This window comes from Danio rerio, chromosome 14 (genome assembly GCF_052040795.2).
Source record: "Danio rerio strain M-AB ecotype USA chromosome 14, GRCz13ab, whole genome shotgun sequence".
Taxonomy (NCBI): Eukaryota; Metazoa; Chordata; class Actinopteri; order Cypriniformes; family Danionidae; genus Danio; species Danio rerio.
The window spans coordinates 55,652,389-55,671,622 of NC_141034.1; the positions used below are offsets into that span (position 1 = coordinate 55,652,389).

Genomic DNA, 19,234 nt, shown 5'->3' on the forward strand with positions numbered 1-19,234 from the left:
AGAGGTCTCTTTGCGGTACAAGTCAATGTCAGCATCAATCTAACAAGTGTGCTGTGTTCTGCAGTCCCCATGACTGTATTCCACTACTTATATTTCACCACAGTCTGGCAGTGCCTGCATATTGTTTTTGTCTTTGTCTGTCACCTTTAATCCTTTTTCGTATCTTTTTAGAAAGAAACCGAAATGCTTCCACACATCCCATTTAAAACTCGCTTTAGGTTCGATCATTTCCAGCTCTTTTTCTTCCCCGCTACTAGCAGCACACTCCATTTCCACATTACTGGATCTGTAGCGACAACAGGCCGCAAAGGATGATGACCACGCCTAGGCTGATGGGAATTGTAGTTCCCACTACCTTCGCCAAAGCAAACTTTTCTCAGAAATATAGTTTTATTGAGTCATTCGCCTACGGTAATATTGAAAAAAATGACTATTGCGGGATGACGGCATTTACAATATTGTTACCTCCCTAATTTTTAATCATCATTAATAATAAATGAACTACAAATAATTTGACAGCTTCAACTGTTTACATCAACATCACTTGAGCGACACTTTCGGACAAAAATTAATTATTTCGATTGCTCTCTTGTGCTCTCTCTTTCTCAGCAGCTGTTGAAGCGCAAGCTGCACGTGAGGGCACAGCCACATCTCATAACAATAAAAATAAAAATAATCGGCTAAAAAACAAAATTTGATTTAATTAACACTGTTTAATTGACACTGTTGATGATTACTTTTGTGATGATTAGACCTGAAGCCGTGCCGCACTCAACTGAACAAAAACATGACAAAAAACAGTCGTGTGTGCGGCGAGTCCTCTGTCCGCCTCTCGTCTGGAAGGACCTTAATACATATTGGTTCATTCGTGCGTAGATAAATATCATTACATTAGCTTTCATCCATGTATATTACATCCATTTTGCGGCAGTCCCGCTGGCCACGGATAACGGCATGAACCCGAAGTCACAATCAAGTCCTGTCCTGTACCGCACTGTGTAGCATCGAGTCTTGTTTGAAATAATTTCAGTCTCGGCGCCTATTTAGCTGTAAGAGCGAGGTGATTTGCCTTGGTTGGAATTATTATCCAAGATCAAACGTAATGCAAATGTGGTAGATTAAATAAGTAAAAAAGTCAGCAGAAAGGTTATTAAATCTGTTTAGATATGGTTAAATGTAATAATAAAAAATGATATATAAATAAACTTAACACTGCAATGGTATCATGTATCGGCGATCTCACAGGGGGACAATATGGCGATCTGAAAATTTTGTATATCGCCCAACACTAGCCAGGAGTGCAGTACCTAGTTTAACATACTTACTGCAACTTGCATACTGCACCTTTAACACCTCTTACTGTACATTTAATCATGGCTGATTCGAGAATTTTTACATTTGAAGAGTTCAAACACAGTGACATTTTTATGAATTCTGAATTTTTTTTTGCAAATTAAGTCTTTGATGCAAATAAAGTTTATAATTTGTCGTTTACAAAAATTTAGTAGATATAAAATGTAGGTTCATTCTTGAAATCAGACTTACTGTCAATGCTGAAGGTGATCTTGTCATTGACGCCAGTGTCTGGATCTCTGGCTCTCACAGTAAAGACGGTCGTACCCTAAAATAAAGCAAACAGTGAGATGGACAGAGGTCAGAGGTCATTTCCAAAATGAATCATTTTACTTGCAAAGCTACACATGCAATGTGTTCCAATGTAATACATTTTAATTGTCAGTTTATGTTAGGGAGAACCAAAATTAATTTAATTGAATATTGCTTAATTACATTAAAAAGAATGTAAAGATTTAGTTTTTTTTTTTTTTACAAATTCAAGCATTTACGGTGCACTTGTAAATTTTATAATATCACTGCTGTTACATCCTATGATGTATTTAGGTAATAAGTTGTTGGTGTGAGTGGCAGCTTATTGCTCTCCCCTATTGTTTAATTAATCTCTCTCTGTCTCTCTGTCTCTCTGCCTCTCTCTCATTGAGCAGCGTTCCAAACCAGCCGCACCTGTTTTCAATTAGAGCAAATCGGAGCGGTTGCTGTTGATAGAGCTTCCAGGCTTTATAAAGAGGCAGAGCGGCAAAGCACGGAGAGAGTCAGTTTTCCCTATCCTAGTGATTATAGTGCGATAGAGATTGTGTTGGATATTTAGAACTGTGAGCTTGTGAATCTTGTGAGATTATAGTGAATAGTGAATAAGTGTGACGTGTAACTTTATGTGAAAAGTAAGTCGTGTAGAGAGACGAGTGCTCATTTATTTTGGGTTTATCCTTTAAGTTTCCTCCTGTTTCTGGATTTAGCCAGGTTGTGGGGTATAGCATTGTCATTGATTTTGAGGTTTTATATATATATATATATATATATATATATATTAGGAAATCTAGAACTTTTTGTCAATTTAGGAAGCTTTTGTTTTGTTGGTTATTTTGGCCTTAACCTCTCATAATGATTTTGGTTAGGAGAATTTTCATTTAAGTATCTCTTTGTTTTTGTTTACCCTTTCTGGAAATGTAAAAATATATTGAACTTTGTTAAACAGTGAATAAAAGAAAATATTTAATTATAAAATATATATAATAATATATATAATATATAAATATTTTTTTTGTTTTGTTATTATTATATTTGAAGTGAAAGTATGCTAGGATAGAGAAAAAGGAGATTCTCCACGCACATTATTAAATATTAATTCATTTATTAATTCGTACGATCTAATTCGTACAATTTAGTACGATTTGCTTATCCCCCAATGACGGTTGGGGTTAGGGGTGGGGTTAGGTGCCACGCCTCCTTTTAAAAATCGTACCATTTCGTACGACTGAACTCGTACGAATTCGTATGAATTAGCCACTAAACTGGCAAAACGTAAAATACTTGCGTTTTCTCGTGAGATCAGGCTGATAATATATATAAGATGCAGGTCAGGCACGTGCACACATAGGGCTCAACCCTATGTAATAAAGTAAAGTAATTTGTTACTTTTGTCTCCGTACCCCTAGAAAAGGGACTAAAATGTAACACTGCCAACCAAAACCGCCAGTTATACTGTAAATTTTACTGCAGATCATTTTTTTACAGTGCACTTAGTGACGGTAGTCATAAGCATGCATGAAATTTCATTCACATTCATTTTGTCATGATTATAAAGGTTTAAGCTTCATGTAAAGTGTTAAGTAGAGCATTACCGAATTAATTATAAAATTACAAACGTAAAACCAGCGCTCACCACTCTTGTGTTTTCTTCAACAGCAGCATTGTTGGGTAAATTCAGAAACTGTGGGTCGATATCTGGCACATCTTTAACCGTAATAAAAGCGATTGCTGATGAGGATTGAACCACTTCTTCACCATACAATTCCCCACCTCCATCCTGACAAAACAGACACACAGCTTTATGTAAATGTTGAAATAATGTAATGTTTTCCCACACGGAAATATTTAGCCCCATTCATTGAACTAATCGCTTGTCTATAAATGATTTGTGTGAAAATGAGCACTTACAGATGCGTTGATGCGGATCTGATAGAAAGGACTTTTCTCAGTAAAGTTCAAATTTCCCACCAGTGTGACGACTCCAGTGGTCGCAACTATTGAAAACATGTCTTTGTCATCTGGGACCACCTACGACAAACATACTGAGCTATTAATCAAAACAGTCCAACTGAAATGTGAAGAAATGCAATAAGAGTAGCATGGAAAAAAATAAACCTCATCAATTTTGTAGGACACAATGCCTGCTTGGCCAAAATCACTGTCTGTGGCACTTGCTGTGAACAGTACGAAGCCCACAGGAGTGTTCTGAAGGAGAGAGAATGATAATGAACATAATATTAATTAATAATAATACACAATAATGAGACATTAATAATTATTATTAATGATTAATCATAGCATCACATAATAATAATAATGATTCCTAATGATAATAATACATTATTAATAACAATCGTTATAATAAATCATCAAAATTAATATAATAATAATAATAACATAGCGATAATAAATAATAGTAATAATAATGACAAATAAATAATAACCATTAATAATTATATTAATAATCAATAATAACAATATATTCATGTTAACAATGCATTATTAAAATTAATAATAATACTCAGTAATAAATAATCAATAGTAAGACGTTAATAATATTATAACACCAAATTGATAAATGATAATAATAAATAATGATTATAAAGAATAGTAGTACATTATTATTATTAATATTCATAATATTTATTATTAATAAATAACCAATTAATAATAATAACAACTATTATGATAATAGCATTAGTAATAGGAATAATAAGAATAATAATAGTAAGTAAATAATGATAATAGCAGCACATTGACAAAAATAATAATGATGTAATGTAATGTAATGTGTATTTATATAGCGCATTTTATTGTGTATGGCCATACACCCAAAGCGCTTTACAATCATGAGGGGGGTCTCTCCACACCACCACCGGTGTGCAGCATCCACTTGGATGATGCGACGGCAGCCACAGGACAACGGCGCCAGTGCGCCCACCACACACCAGCTATTGGTGGAGTGGAGAGACATGCAGTGATCGAGCCAATTCGGTGGAAGGGGATGATTGGGAGGCCATGATCGTAAGGGCCGATAGAGGGACTTTGGCCAGGACACCGGGGTTACACCCCTGCTCTTTCACGAGAAGTGCCATGGGATTTTTAATGACCACAGAGAGTCAGGACCTCGGTTTAACGTCTCATCCGAAAGACGGCGCCCACTGACAGTGTAGTGTCCCCTTCACTTTTACTGGGGCATTAGGACTCACACAGACCACAGGTTGAGCGCCCCCTGCTGGCCTCACTAACACCACTTCCAACAGCAACCTAGTGTTCCCTAGTGGTCTCCCATCCAGGTACTGACCAGGCTCAGCCCTGCTTAGCTTCAGTGAATAACCGGTCTTGGGCTGCAGGGTGATATGGCTGTGGCTATATCCATATAATTTATGGGTGATAACCCATAATATTAATTATAACAAAATATTATTATAACAATGCATTATTATTAATAGCAATAATAATAGTAATAACATTTTGATCTCATGAATCTCAAAAACATCTTCTAAAAGCATAAAGCACCTTGAAAGACAGAACAGATGCATTAATTCCTCTGGAGGATCAGTCTGTGTTCAGATTAGACAGATTTAGCCCAGCTCAGATTCAAACCGGTCGGATCAACACCATCATGCCGCCTAAATCTTAATGCCTTTTAAACGATTAAAATTCACCTTCGTGTCAACCCAGGTAATAAAAAAAAAAAGTGCTCTAAAATGCACTTTAAGTATACTTAGTACACTTTTTTTAGTAATGTACTAAAAGTGCTCTATTTTCGCACACTAATTTTGTACTTAATGTACTAAAAGATAGTATTAAGTATATGTTAAGATAAACTTAATACCATCTAAGTGTACTCAACTGTGCTATTTTGAGACACCATGAAATTGAACTAAAATGTGCTTTTAACATCCTATATCTGTATTTAAAAAATTATATTGAGTTACAACTAGAAATACACTTGAACCCTACTTTTAAACATTTATAAATATATTTAAGAATAGCTTAAACTATTATAGTAATATATTAAAAGAATCTAGAAAATGTGAAAGCAGTGTGCTAAAATACACTTTAAGTACACTAAGTATATTTTTTTAAATAATGCACTAAAAGTGCTCTATTTTCACACACTTATTTTGTACTTAATGTACTAAAAGATGGTATAAAGTATATGTTAAGATAAAATTAATACCATCTACGTGTACTCAAATGTGCTTTTTTGAGACACCATGAAATTGAACTAAAATGTGCTTTTAACATCCTGTATCTGTATTTTAAAAAATATATATATTTAGTTACAACTAGAAATACACCTGAACCCTACTTTTAAACATTTAAATATATTTATGACTAATTTAAAGTATAATAGTAATATATTAAAAGAATATACAAATTGTAAAAAAAATAAAAGTGTGCTAAATACTGTATTAAAAGTATTCTGGGAAAATGTACTTCTACTGCAATACATTACTAATAGATTTTTAATAAAGTCAATTTAATGTAAACTTAAAATTACCACACTCAAAATCTATTTAAGTGTTAGTGATAATAATGCATTCACATTAAGTGTACTTAAGTTTAACTTTTGGGAATATGTACTTCTACTACAATACAATATTAATAGATATTTTATATATTAACTTATTTTAAACTTAGGATTATTATGTAAACAGTGTACTAAAAATCAACTAATCTTTAAAGCATTTAAAGCACACTTGAAAAACGCACTAATAAAACTCTTGGATGTTTTTTTCTGTAGTGTACTTTATTGTAGTACACTAAAAATGTAAGTATTACTGATATTTAGTAAACTTTTGTCAAGCGTACTAAAGTCCTATTGAAGTATAAACATACTTTTAATTAGTATATTTATAGTGTAAAACCATCAAACTTTTATTTAACACAAAAAATAACAATGTACTAAAATGTATTTGCAGGTATTTAAGTGTATTTTAATTGCATTTAATTCTTTTTGTTTTCACCTGGGAACACTCAAACCTGTTTGATTTGCTTTCTTTCATGAAATAATCTGCATAAAATCCAAAGCTTTGACGGGTATAATAATAAGTGTGCTCAAATAACTGTTAATACTGTATTTGTTTTGGGTTATAGATTTACAAGACCCTTTTAGTGTATTTCACGACATCAATCTCGTTTATGGCTATTTTGTAAGCGTTTGTTGCTGAAGTTAATGAGAATTATTTATATTTTTTATTAGTACCCGTATTTTATTAACCTCTACCCCGACCCTCTTCACAGTAATCTAAAAACAGCAATTATACAGAGTATTATTCATATCATTTGAAATACCAATTAAATTGTATTTCCTAATGTCTACACCCAACCCTCAGTGTAATGTAAATGCAGTAATTAATATTTTCTTCGAATAAAAATAAAAACATGAATCACAAAATATGGAAAACTGCTGATTTAACAGTTTAGGATGATGAACTCACCTCGCGAACCTCCGCGTTGTACGGCAGACCATTGAAAATTGGTATGTTGTCATTGGCATCTTCTACATTAATGTAAATAGTTTTCCTCACCTGAATGAACAGAGTAGGGTCAGACATAATCTGCTTCTTACCAAGACTTTGTTAAAAATCTGCAGATTTATGCAGAATGATTTTTGAGTATCATAACTAAAACCTTAATATATGAAATAAAACAAAACATTTTTTACTTTGTTTACAATGCCAATCCAATTAGATCCACTTCATTTGGTAAACAAAGCAAGTCTCATATAATATCTTTACTAAAAGACAGAAAATATTTCTTTACACACTGTATTGTAAATAAATCTTATAAACATTTTCATGTTAGTCAATAATATTACTGTAATTTAAAAACTCAAATGAATATAAGTTTACACACTTTAACAAGTAAATAAACAGAATCAATGATGGGCTAAAAATCTGCGGTATTCTGCGCGCGCAGATTCTGTGTGGGCCTAGCTATGAGTCAAAAAACTAAAGAAGCATTTTTTGATCTGCTTTATCCAACTTACTTCATCATAAACACCATCATTCACGATTGCGTCAATGGTCATTACATCATTTGTCTGAGGAAACAAAGCACAAGTGAACTTTTTCATCAAGAGTTTTGTAATAAGAGCCTTCTGTCTAGTGCAGTGGTCACCCAACTTGTTCCTGGAGGGCCGGTACCCTGCAGATTTTAGCTCCAACCCTAATCAAACACACCTGAACAAGCTAATCAAGGTCTTGCTTGGTATACTTGAAACATCCAGGCAGGTGTGTTGAGGCAAGTTGGAGCCAAACCCTGCAGGGACACCGGCCCTCCAGGACCGAGATTGGTCACCCCTGATCTTGTGAATCTAAATCAAGATGAATATTGTTTTTTTTTATTACTAATGTAATACTGTATAGACCTTTTTCTTGTAACACAAAATTACCCATAATGCTTTGCGTGTATGCGCAAGGAGAATGCGAAGAACTTCCGGTCGGCAGCTGATGCGTGTAAACAGTCACATTTGGACAGCTTTTAAACGATAGTTTTAATCTATTTGACCTGCTTTATCCTCTTTGAACTAATACTGTTGTCCATCAGCAGCATCTCCTGGACTGATCATTTAAAGAAATGCGATCTAATAGGATGGAAAACAGCTGCTGTGAGGCGTTTTCCCCTCGTTGTCAGACGACATCTTCTGCAGTTTAAATGAAGCCTCGTCATCGCTAGAGTCAACATTTTCTCTTTATTTCAAATATATAACCAGCCCAAACTAATGTAGTTCAGCAAAATGTTTGACACACACACGTAGCCTGTACTGCGCCACTGACACACTGATTTAATAACTGTGACAAAGTGAAAATATAGGCTAGTGTCATTTCCAAATGACAGAAAAACACAAACCGTGGTAAAAACAACACACAAAATAAAACACAAACGGCTCGCGATTAGAATAAACAGCAAATCAGCAGCAGAGGATCAATAACAGACTTTTATTGCTCATTTTTGTAAATTGCACGACTTTCATACCTGTTAAGTTTCATGCCAGTACTCTGGTTTGCTCTCTCTCTCTCTCTGTGTGTGCGTGTGTGTGTGCGTGTGCGTGTGTGTGTGTTAAAGAGCCGCCGAGCTAACAGCTGACAGACCGGGAACGCACACACACACACTGTATTTCTGACGGCAAACACGTGAACTAGGAGAACGTTTTTCTCGTATTTCTGACGCGCTTGAACCACATGTGACAGATTATAACGGCTTTAACAGACACATTTCTAAGTTGTGTGTCACAAAAACACTCTGTTATCCATTAAAAACATTGAAACCCATTTTCAGAGCCCAAATGACCAGTTGTACACGCTGTAAACGGAAGTTTTTAGCATTCTACTGGAAGACGCTGGTCGCTATGGCGGCCATGAAAAAGGTCTATATATAATAATAATAATTTATTTATAATAATGTAATGTATGTACTAATGTACACTTAAAATGCTGGGTTGTCTTAACACAACCCAATTAACTTTAAATTATTATTTTAATCCTATGATTTAAAACAGCAAACCATTTTAGAGTGTAGTCCTTATGTATTAAAATAAGCTAAAGCAAAAAAAAAAGCTGTGTGTGTGTTTATATATAAATACAAATTATTTACACAATTGAAGTCTGTATTAACCCCCCTTTTATTTATTTATTTTTTCCTTTTTTAAATATTTTCCTAAATGATGTTTAACTGAGCAAGGAAGTTTTCACAGTATGTCTGATAATATTTTTCTTAAGTCTTACTTGTTTTATTTCGGCTAGAATTAAAGCAGTTTTTATTTATTTTTTAACACTATTTTAAAGGTCAATATTATTAGCCCCTTAAAGCTATATTTTTTCCGATAGTCTACAGAACAAACCATCGTTATACAATAACTTGCCTAATTACCCTAACCTGCCTAATTAACCTAGTTAAGCCTTTAAAAGTCTCTAAGCTCTATAGAAGTGTCTTAAAAAATATACAAATATATTTTATTATTTAAAATATTATGTGCTGAAATGAGTTGTTAAAACTATAATTTAGAAATGTGTTAAAAAAAAATAATCTCTCCGTTAAACAGAAATTGGGGAAAAAAATTAACTGGGCGCGAATAATTCTGACTTCAGCTGTACTTATACATAATTTATATTATACCATTAAGGACAAAATTATTGGCCCTTCTTTAACATTTTACTATTTTTCAGTCATTTTCCAAGTAATGGTTAACTTTTTTTTTTTTCTTTAAGTTTATGATAAAAAAAAAATTATAAAATGAAAAGCCCTCTTTAGCCCTTTTTGTTCATAAATATGTTTTGTTCATAAATATGTTTTTAAAAAATTTTGGAAAAAGAATTTTAATTTTACAGGAAGGCTAATCTTTTTTTGAACACAATTAAAAAAAATAATTATATATAAATAATATAATTAAGCATTTTCTCATATAAATGCATGCATGTGTGTATATATAAATATAATCCTTTATGGGATATTTTTAAATTGCTACTAGATTAAAGTTCAAATTAAAGGCTTAACTACTGTAGGTTCATTATACAACATAGGGTAATTAGCCAAGTCATTGTATAACTGTTGTTTGTTCTGGAGACAATCTAAAACAAATATTGTTTAAGGAGGATAATAATGTTGACCTTAAAATGGGTTAAAATAATTAAAAACTGCTTTTATTCTAGTTAAAATAAAATAAATAACACTTTCTCCATAAAAAAAAAATAAATAAATAAAAAAAAATATATATATATATATATATATATATATATATATATATATATATATATATATATATATATATATATATATATATATATATATATATATAATCAAAAAACATTGAACAACTCATTAAATAACACTGAGAATTATTTGAAAAAGAATAAATGTGGCACAGTAGGGCTAATAATTTGGAGAGTACCTCTCTGTCCAGCAGAATTTTGATGGTCACAATACCAGTGTGTTCTTCAACAGTGAAAAAACCAGCATTTGTTCCAGCGATTTTATATGTCAGAGGATCATCGTCTGGATCTGTTGCTACAATTTGAAATGCATATTCGCCTGTCGGATAAATAAAACAATTTACAAATATTGCATTCGTGCATAAAAAGGTTGAAGTGCATGGAGTGGAACTGTTATGAGGAATACAGACCTATTCTGAGATCTTCTCTCAAAATGACCACAGATGTGGAGATCTCAGGGAGTTCGTTACAATACCCTGCACAAAACAAACACACACACAACCACTCATGAGACACAAAACCTGACAAATGTTAAGTTTATAATGTTGGATTTTATTAATTGAAGAACTGATCTTTGTATATTAATAACAATGCTGGGTTGTCATAATCATACAGTTTTGTCAAATATGGACAAATCAATCTTTGGATTGATTTAACCCAATGATTGAGCTTGTCCATAATTGACCCAACATTAGATACAATAAACCAGTGATATTTAGAGTGTATTCTTTGTAAATGCAAACAAAAAATGGTGGGATATATTAACCCAATCCTGGGTCAGATACAAATAAAACCAGCAGTTTATTAAAAAAAATAGAATTTAAATTTAAATCCACGAATTTAAATAATTAATCCAATATTGGGTTTGTTCATATTTGGCCCAATGTTGGGTTAATATAACCCAGCTTCTTCAGTGTGATAAAGCATTTTCAGATCGATATCATTGATGATTTGGATTTTGAGCCAAAATGCTGGGTTGTTGTAATCCAAAGGTTAGGTCAAATATGAACAAACACAAATTAGGTTTACAAATGAATCAAAAGTGTTTAAAAATGTTTAACCCAATGATTGGGTTTGTCCATATTTGACCCAACATTAAGTTAAAACTACCCAGAAATGTTTAGATTGTACGTTCTTCTTTGTAAATGCCACTAAAAATGGTGGGTTATGTTAACCCAATGTTGGGTCAGATACAAACAAATCGAGCAATTGGTTTTAAAAAGTAAAATTTAAGTAAATAAATAAAAAAAGATTCCAATGTGGGGTTGTCCATATTTGGCCCAACACTGGATTAATACAACTCTTTTTTTTTCATTGTGATCAAGTTTTTCCAGACTGATATCATCATTGAAAAAAAAAATCTGGATTGTTGTAACCCAAACATTGAGTCAAATATGAACAAACTGAACCATTGGGATAAAAAAGTGCCTTTAAAATACAAATTTCAAAATTAGCCAAAAGTCTTTTTTTTTGCCCAGTGATTGGGTTTGTTCATATCTGACCCAACATTACATTCCAGCAACCTAGCGATATTTAGAGAGTACATTCTTCTATGTGAATGCCACTTAAAATGGTGAGTTATATTAAACAAGTGTTGGGTCAGATTCAAATTCAAATTCAGCTGTATGTTTTAAAAAAAAATTGTGTTTAATTGAAACAATGAATCCAACGTGGGGTTGTCCATATTTGACCTAACGTTGGGTTAATATAGCCCAGCTTCTTCAGTGTGATAAAGCATTTTCAGACTGATATCATCATTGATGATTTGGATTTTGAGCCAGTACTCTAAAAAATGCTGGGTTGTCCAAAGATTAGCTCAAATATGAACAAACCCAACCATTGGGTTAAAAAAGTGTATTTTAAATTTAGCTTTATAAATGAATCAAAAGTATTTTAAAATGTTTAACCCAATGATTGGGTTTGTCCATATTTGACCAAACATTAGGTTACAACAACCCAGAGATATTTAGATTGTACGTTCTTCTTTGTAAATGCACACTAACCCACTTGGTGGGTTATGTTAACCCAATGTTGGGTCAAATACAAACAAATCCAGCAGTTGGTTTTAAAAAATAAAATTAAACTAAATAAATAAAAAAAAGAGTCAAGCGTGGAGTTGTCCAATTTTGCCCAACACTGGATTAATACAACAGTTTTTTTCATTGTGATCAAGTTTGTTAATATTTGAGCCAACATTATGCTACAACAACCCAGCGATATTTAGAGAGTACATTCTTCTATGTGAATGCCACTAAAATAGTGAGTTAAATTAACCCAGTGTTGGGTCAGATACAAACAAATTTAGCAGTTGGTTAAAAAAAAAAAAAGTATTTATTTAAAACAATGAATCCAACGTGGGGTTGTCCATATTTAATCTAACGTTGGGGTAATATAGCCCAGCTTATTCAGTGTGATAAAGCATTTTAAGACTGATATCATCATTGATGATTTGGATTTTGAGCCAGTACTCTAAAAAATGCTGGGTTGTTAGAATCCAAATGTTAAGTCAAACATCAACAAACCCAACCATTGGGTTAAAAAAGTGAATTTTTAAATTTAGCTTTAGAAATGAATCAAAAGTATTTAAAAATGTTTAACCCAATGATTGGGTTTGTCCATATCTGACCCAAGATTATGCTACAGCAATCCAGCGATATTTAGAGAGTACATTTTTCTTTGCCAATGCCACTAAAAATGGTGATATATTAACCCAATGTTGGGTCAGATACAAACAAATTCAGCAGTTGATTTAAAAAAAAAATAGAATTTCAATAAAAAACAATTGAATCCAATGTGGGGTTGTTCATATCTGGCCCAACACTGGGTTAATACACCCCAGCGTTTTCATTGTGATCAAGCGTTTTCAGACTGAAATCATCAGTGATGATTTGGATTTTGAGCCAAAACTCTAAAAATGCTGGACTAAGCTTGACACTGCACTAAATTAAAACAATAACAGGGTTCTTGTAACCCAAACATTGGGTCAAAAATGAAGAAAACCCAACCATTGTGTTAAAAAAGCATCTTTTAAATTTAGTTTTAACAAAGAAGCCAAAGTTGGGTTTGTCCATATTTGACCCAACATTGGGTTAAAGTAACCCTGCAATTTTTTAGACTAGTGAAGTGCTTTTGACAGATTAAATCGTTAAATTCACTCACCGGATGCCAAAATAGAGAAAAGGAGAAGTAAAGGTTTCTCCATCTTCTCCAGCTCTGTCTGCGATCCTGAAGTCAACACAAAATCAACATTAAGAATGTTTTACTCTAAATAAAATGTGTTATAAATGGAGAAACTTAACATTGGAGTTTATTTATTAATAAATTACATTTTAAATCCATATTGTCCATAATTGACCCAACTAAATTCAACGAAGCAAGACTTTAAAAAGAGTGAATGTCTTTTAGTTGTGTTGCTTTTAATCCGAGACGCTGCAGGAAAAACGTTTCTCTATACACTGCTCGGTTGGTTTATTTAGTTTAATGGACAAAAATCTTCCACAGTCCACTCCTCTATCACACTCATTTCTGTCATCACACTTTATCAGTCTGTAGACTTTAATCACAGGTTTTTATGTAGCCTTTAATCAAAGAGTTTTCAAGGCCGTTTTTTTCTCCTGTTCTGAGTCATAAATGTCCACCTCAGCTGCACTTATGTTCACCACACTTTATGGTTATAGTTTTATTTATATCTATATTCTGAAGGCTTTTACAGAGGCATGTGTTCATACATAATTCTCTGATTTTATTGAACATTTTATTCTATGAAAATATATTTTATTTAATTTTAGAGTAATTTGAGAACGTTTCCCAAAACTAATATGACATAAAATATATAGTGTGCCTGACCCAAAGTTGAGATTTTTGCACTAGAAATATATGCAAATAACTTGTGTTTGATTAAATAATGCCCCATTTGCATATTTAAACATATATTTTTTTTTACTTAAAATAAAAAACAGTTTGTACTTTTTAATATAAATGATCAGCTTGAGAAGTATGGCGATAACTATTCTATATAAACTGCTGGGTTGTTGAAACCCAAGGTTGGGTCAAAAATGGACAAACCCAACCACTGCGTTAAAACGTGTCCTTTAAATTTAATCAAAAACTTTTGTTGAGTTTGTTTAAATTTCACCCAACATTAAGTTACAACAACCCAGTATTTATTTAGAAAGTATTAGTTAATCTAAATACTCTATTTTCTTACTCTATTTTACTCTATTTACCTTAAAGGAGGGGTGTCCAAACTCGGTCCTGGAGGGCCGGTGTCCTGCATAATTTAGATCAAACCCCAATTAAACACACCTGAATCAGCTAATCAAGCTCTTCCTTGGTATACTAAAGCTTCCAGGTAAGTGTGTTGAAAAACGTTGGAGCTAAGCTGTGCAGGGCACCGGCCCTCCAGGACTGAGTTTGGACACCCCTGGCTTAAAGGTTATAAAATGAGAGACTAGTTGGAGACTAATAATTCTAACTTTTTTAGTCACTCTAAAAAAAATGTTTGGTTGTTGTAACTCAACAATTGGGTTAAGGTGCTATTTAAATTTAAATAAAAAGAAATTAACCCAATGTTGGGTTACGAAATACTATTATTTCCAACAATGCAAAGTTCAGCTTTTTTGCTCTAGAAATATATAAATAAACAAATATTAAATTAACTAATGTAAAATCTGTGAAAGTGTGTCAAAAACATGGGAAGAATGTTGATAACTACATTAAAAACATTGGGTTAAAAAGTGTCATCTAAATTAAACGTTGCAACCCAACATTTAGTCTAATATAATCAAACCTAATTTTGGGATAATTTTGAAATAAAATTTAAATTACATTTTTTATTTTTACAACAACCCAACATTTTTACTGCATTGGCACTTTTATTTACTCTATTTACCTGAAAGGTTATGAAACAAGTGGAAAATGAGAGCTCAATTTAGCATTACCACTAAGACCACACTACAAAATGCTGGATTGTTATAGCCCATTGATGGGTCAAAGACATCCAAACTTTTAAGTAAAAACGTGTAAATTACCCAATGTTAGGTGTGACCTTATTTGACCCAACATTGGGTTTAAACAACCCAGCATTTTTACTATATTGGCAAATTTTGTTACTCTGTTTACTTTTTTTTCCCACTTAAATACCGTACTTTATTGTAATGGGAAATGAGGGATCAATTCAGCGTTACCATTAAAACGACACTCTACAAAGTGCTGGGTTATTGTAACACAGTGTGGTCAAATATAGACAACCCAACTGTTGAGTTAAAAAGTGTAATTTACTTTTAATTCATTAAAAAAAAACAATGTTCGGTGTGTCCATATTTAACACCGGCATTTCTTACTGTATTGGCACATTTTGTTACAATGTTTACCTTTTTTTTCGTAAATACTCTTATTTTCTTACTTTATTTACCTCAGAGGTCATGAAACGAGTGGAAAATGAGAGACCAGTTCACTGTTACCAACCCATAACCCATTGTTGGATCAAATAAAGACAACCCAGCTGTTGAGTTAAAAGTGTTATTTAGATTTATTAAAAAAAACAACAACATTGGGTTTCTCTATATTCGACCCAACATTAGGTTAAAACAACCCAGCATTTCTTACTGTATTGACATGTTTTGTTACACTTTTGTTTTGAAATACTCCATTTTCTTACTCTGTTTGAAACAAGTGTAAAATGAGGGATCTGTTCATCTTTACCATTATAACTACAATCTACAAAATGCTGGGTTGTTGTAACCCAGTGTTGGGCCAAATATAGACAACCCAAATGTTAAGTTAAAAAGTGTAATATAATTTTAATTCAAACAATATTCCAATGTTGGGTGTATAATTGACCCAGCATTGGGCTAAAACAACCCAGCATTTTTTACATGTTCTGTTACTCTACGTTTTATTTTTAATTAATGTTTTCTTACTCTGTTTACCTCAACGGTTATAAAATGAGTGCAAAATGAGAGATCAGTTCAGCATTACCATTGAAACTACATTCTACAAAATCCTTGGTTGTTGTAACCCAGTGTTGGGTCCAATATAGACAACCCAACTGTAGAGTTAAAAAGTGTAATATAATTTTAATTTTAAAATAATTATAACCCAATGTTCAGTGTGTCCATATTTGACTTTACTTTTGGTACTCTATTTACTCTCCTTTTTCTTAAATACTTATAAACTGTACTCTATTTACATCAAAGGTTATGAAACGAGTGTAAAATTAGGGATCAGTACAGTGTTAACATCAAAACTACACTCTACAAAAGGCTGGGTTGTTGTAACCCAGTGTTGGGTCAAATATAGGCAAAATAACCGAAGTTGAGTTAAAAAGTGTACTTTATTCAACCCAAGCTCATTCTGAAAGCATAGTCCCGCGGACGTTTCTGGAGACAACGGAAAACGTCTCGGGAGGTACGTACAGCCGCGTTTATTTTTTTCAAGCGAACGCTGCGGGGCGGTGTGACGATGTTCCCTTTCACGCTTGCCTGCTGGCCGACTGGCCGACCGCTTACCTCCTTGTGGAGGGCTTTCCCGCTGCAACCCGTTTGTCCACTCAGCTCACCATGTAGGCTTGAGATGCAGAGAGGAGTTGACCACGGCGACCGGTTTCGAGTCCGGGGAAGAGCGGTTCCAACAATCAGGTAAGACAAAAACAGAATCCCAAAAATCAAGTGAACGAGTTTCGTAACAGGGTGAGAACGTGATGAAATCCGAAAACGCGGTAGTAAAAAAAAAAAAAAATCAGAGCTTTTATTTTTTTGGACGGCTTTTGTAAACTGTTGCTCGGGTTTAGGGAAGCGAGCGGGCGGGCGGGTTGATCGGTAAAATTGGTTGGGTTCAGGGAAGGAGGAGGGCGGGTCGGCCGATTGGCCGGTCGCGCAGTCAATCATCCGGTCAGTCGGACAGCGGCCTCTGGTGGGTTCACGCGAGAACTCGCGAGAGGCGTCTTAGATGTGAAAAAACACACAACAGCGGCCTCTCGCGGATTCGCAAAAACAAAAACTGCAGCCGTACGTACCCGCCGGGACGTATTCTGCGGTCTCCAGAAACGTCCGCGGGACTACGTTTCCACAATGAGCCTGGGTTGACTTTATTTTGACAAAATTTACCCTATGTTGGGTGTGTCTGCATTTTACCCAGCGTTTCTTACTGTATTGACACATTTTACTACTATTTTATTCTTAAACACTCTGTTTACCTCAAACGTTATGAAACGAGTGTAAAATGAGAGATCAGTTCAGTATTGACGTTATAACTACACAAAATCCTGAGTTGTGGTAACCCAGTGTTGGGTCAAATATAGACAACCCAACTGTTGATTTTACTTAGCCTAGTTTTAAAATAAGCCAATGTTGGGTGTGTCCATATTTGACCCAGCATTGGGTTACAACATCCCAGCATTTTTATACTGTATTGGTACAAATTGTTACTCTATTTACCCTTTTATACATAAATACTCTATTGAACTCTGTTTATTTACCTCAGAGATTATGAAATGAGTGGAAAATAAAAGATTGGTTCCTTACCAATTAAACTACACTAAACAAAATGCTGGGCTCAACAAGTGTTGAGTCAAATATAGACAACCTAAAATTTTACCTAGTTTAATAAAATCACCCAATGTTGCGTGTGTCCATATTTGACCCAACATTGGGTTACAACAACCCAGCTTTTTTTAAAGAGTGCAATAACTCAAACTTTTTATAATCATTCATTACTTATTTTTAAGCCATGAAATAGTTAATCATATTAAACATCCCATTAACACAAACTACTTCTTCCTAACATCTGAGTTATTCCTCAAGTCTCCTGTTTATGTTCATCAAGATGCACAGCCTCTGATTAAAATGTGGAAAAATATCCGTTCATGAAAGAGTAACATCATCATAGGACTAACAGTAAGAATAAGACTAGGAATGCTACTAATAATGCAGATAAAGAGTTGTCTTACCGTCAGGAGCGTGTGCGTGTGTGTTGTGCTGTTGTTCAGATGAGCGGATGGTGTGTAATATGCGAGACCTTTGGCTTTGGCATCAGTGCTGTGGCTGTAAATGTTAATCATTGACGCTGAATCTCCGTCTCCTCTTTTCTCTTCTGGCTCTCAGGCTGAGGATAAAGCTGCTTACGGCGCCGCACAATCAGATCGGGAAACAGCAGAGCAGAGACATCAGACAACAAATGCCACAACAGATCACGTCCAGAGTAATCCAGCAGACACGCAGACCAGGGAGAAAACTGAGGGGGGAAAATAACCATTCTAATTGGATTAATGGAAGGTTTGGGGGGGAATGGATTAATTTTTAATATTAATATTTTACAAAATTAAAAGATTATTTTAAATATTTAAAAAATTGTAATATATATATTTTTTTTAGAAAGTAAATATATAATATTGCTGGTGTACAAATATTATGGTTGGGTCCAAAGAAGCAAAACAAAGTCAGAAATAGATCTACATATAGCTCAAAACCTAAATGCACTAACATTTCGTTTTGTTTCTCATTCATTTTCCTTCATCTTAGTCCCTTTATTCATCAGGGGTTGCCACAGTGGAATGAATCAACAACTTAAACTTATTCAGCATATGTTTTACACAGCGGATGCCCTTCCAACTGCAACCCAGTACTGGGAAACACCCATACACACTTATTTACACATACACACAAAGGTTTGTTTTTGTGAAAAGTGGGGACATTACATAGGTTTCCATTCATTTTATACTGTCCCAACCGTATATTGTATCGCCCTCACCCCACCCTACCCCTAAACCCATGTCCTTACCAATGTCCCCATATTTCACCTCCTTTTTGCAATACCTGTGTCATACCTATGTCATTATACAGATTTGTGTCCTGATATGTCACAAAAACACACACACACACTTATACACTACGGTTAATTTAGCTTCA

The 19,234-nt window shown here is 33.7% G+C and overlaps 1 protein-coding gene and 1 long non-coding RNA gene across 3 annotated transcripts in view; one reads left to right on the top strand and one right to left on the bottom strand.

Moving 5' to 3' along the window:
- The window catches only part of cdhr2 (cadherin related family member 2), a 53,030-nt gene extending 34,596 nt beyond the window's left edge, over nt 1-18,434 (bottom strand). For both annotated transcript variants that reach the window (XR_015507849.1, XM_087281946.1), the window contains exons 1-10: nt 18,277-18,434; nt 13,488-13,553; nt 10,739-10,804; nt 10,508-10,647; nt 7,607-7,660; nt 7,056-7,145; nt 3,721-3,810; nt 3,514-3,633; nt 3,239-3,382; nt 1,546-1,621 (exon numbers count right to left, since the gene is read on the bottom strand). Coding sequence is in view for 1 of the 2 variants with exons in the window: in XM_087281946.1 (XP_087138072.1) it covers nt 1,546-1,621; nt 3,239-3,382; nt 3,514-3,633; nt 3,721-3,810; nt 7,056-7,145; nt 7,607-7,660; nt 10,508-10,647; nt 10,739-10,804; nt 13,488-13,530 (823 nt within the window). In the remaining variant the exon portion in view is untranslated. The remainder of the gene's footprint in view (nt 1-1,545; nt 1,622-3,238; nt 3,383-3,513; nt 3,634-3,720; nt 3,811-7,055; nt 7,146-7,606; nt 7,661-10,507; nt 10,648-10,738; nt 10,805-13,487; nt 13,554-18,276) is intronic.
- LOC147834061 (uncharacterized) overlaps nt 1-19,234 on the top strand; it is a 47,889-nt gene extending 28,655 nt beyond the window's left edge. Inside the window, exon 3 of the long non-coding RNA XR_015507965.1 lies at nt 18,431-19,234. This is a non-coding gene — a long non-coding RNA (uncharacterized LOC147834061). The remainder of the gene's footprint in view (nt 1-18,430) is intronic.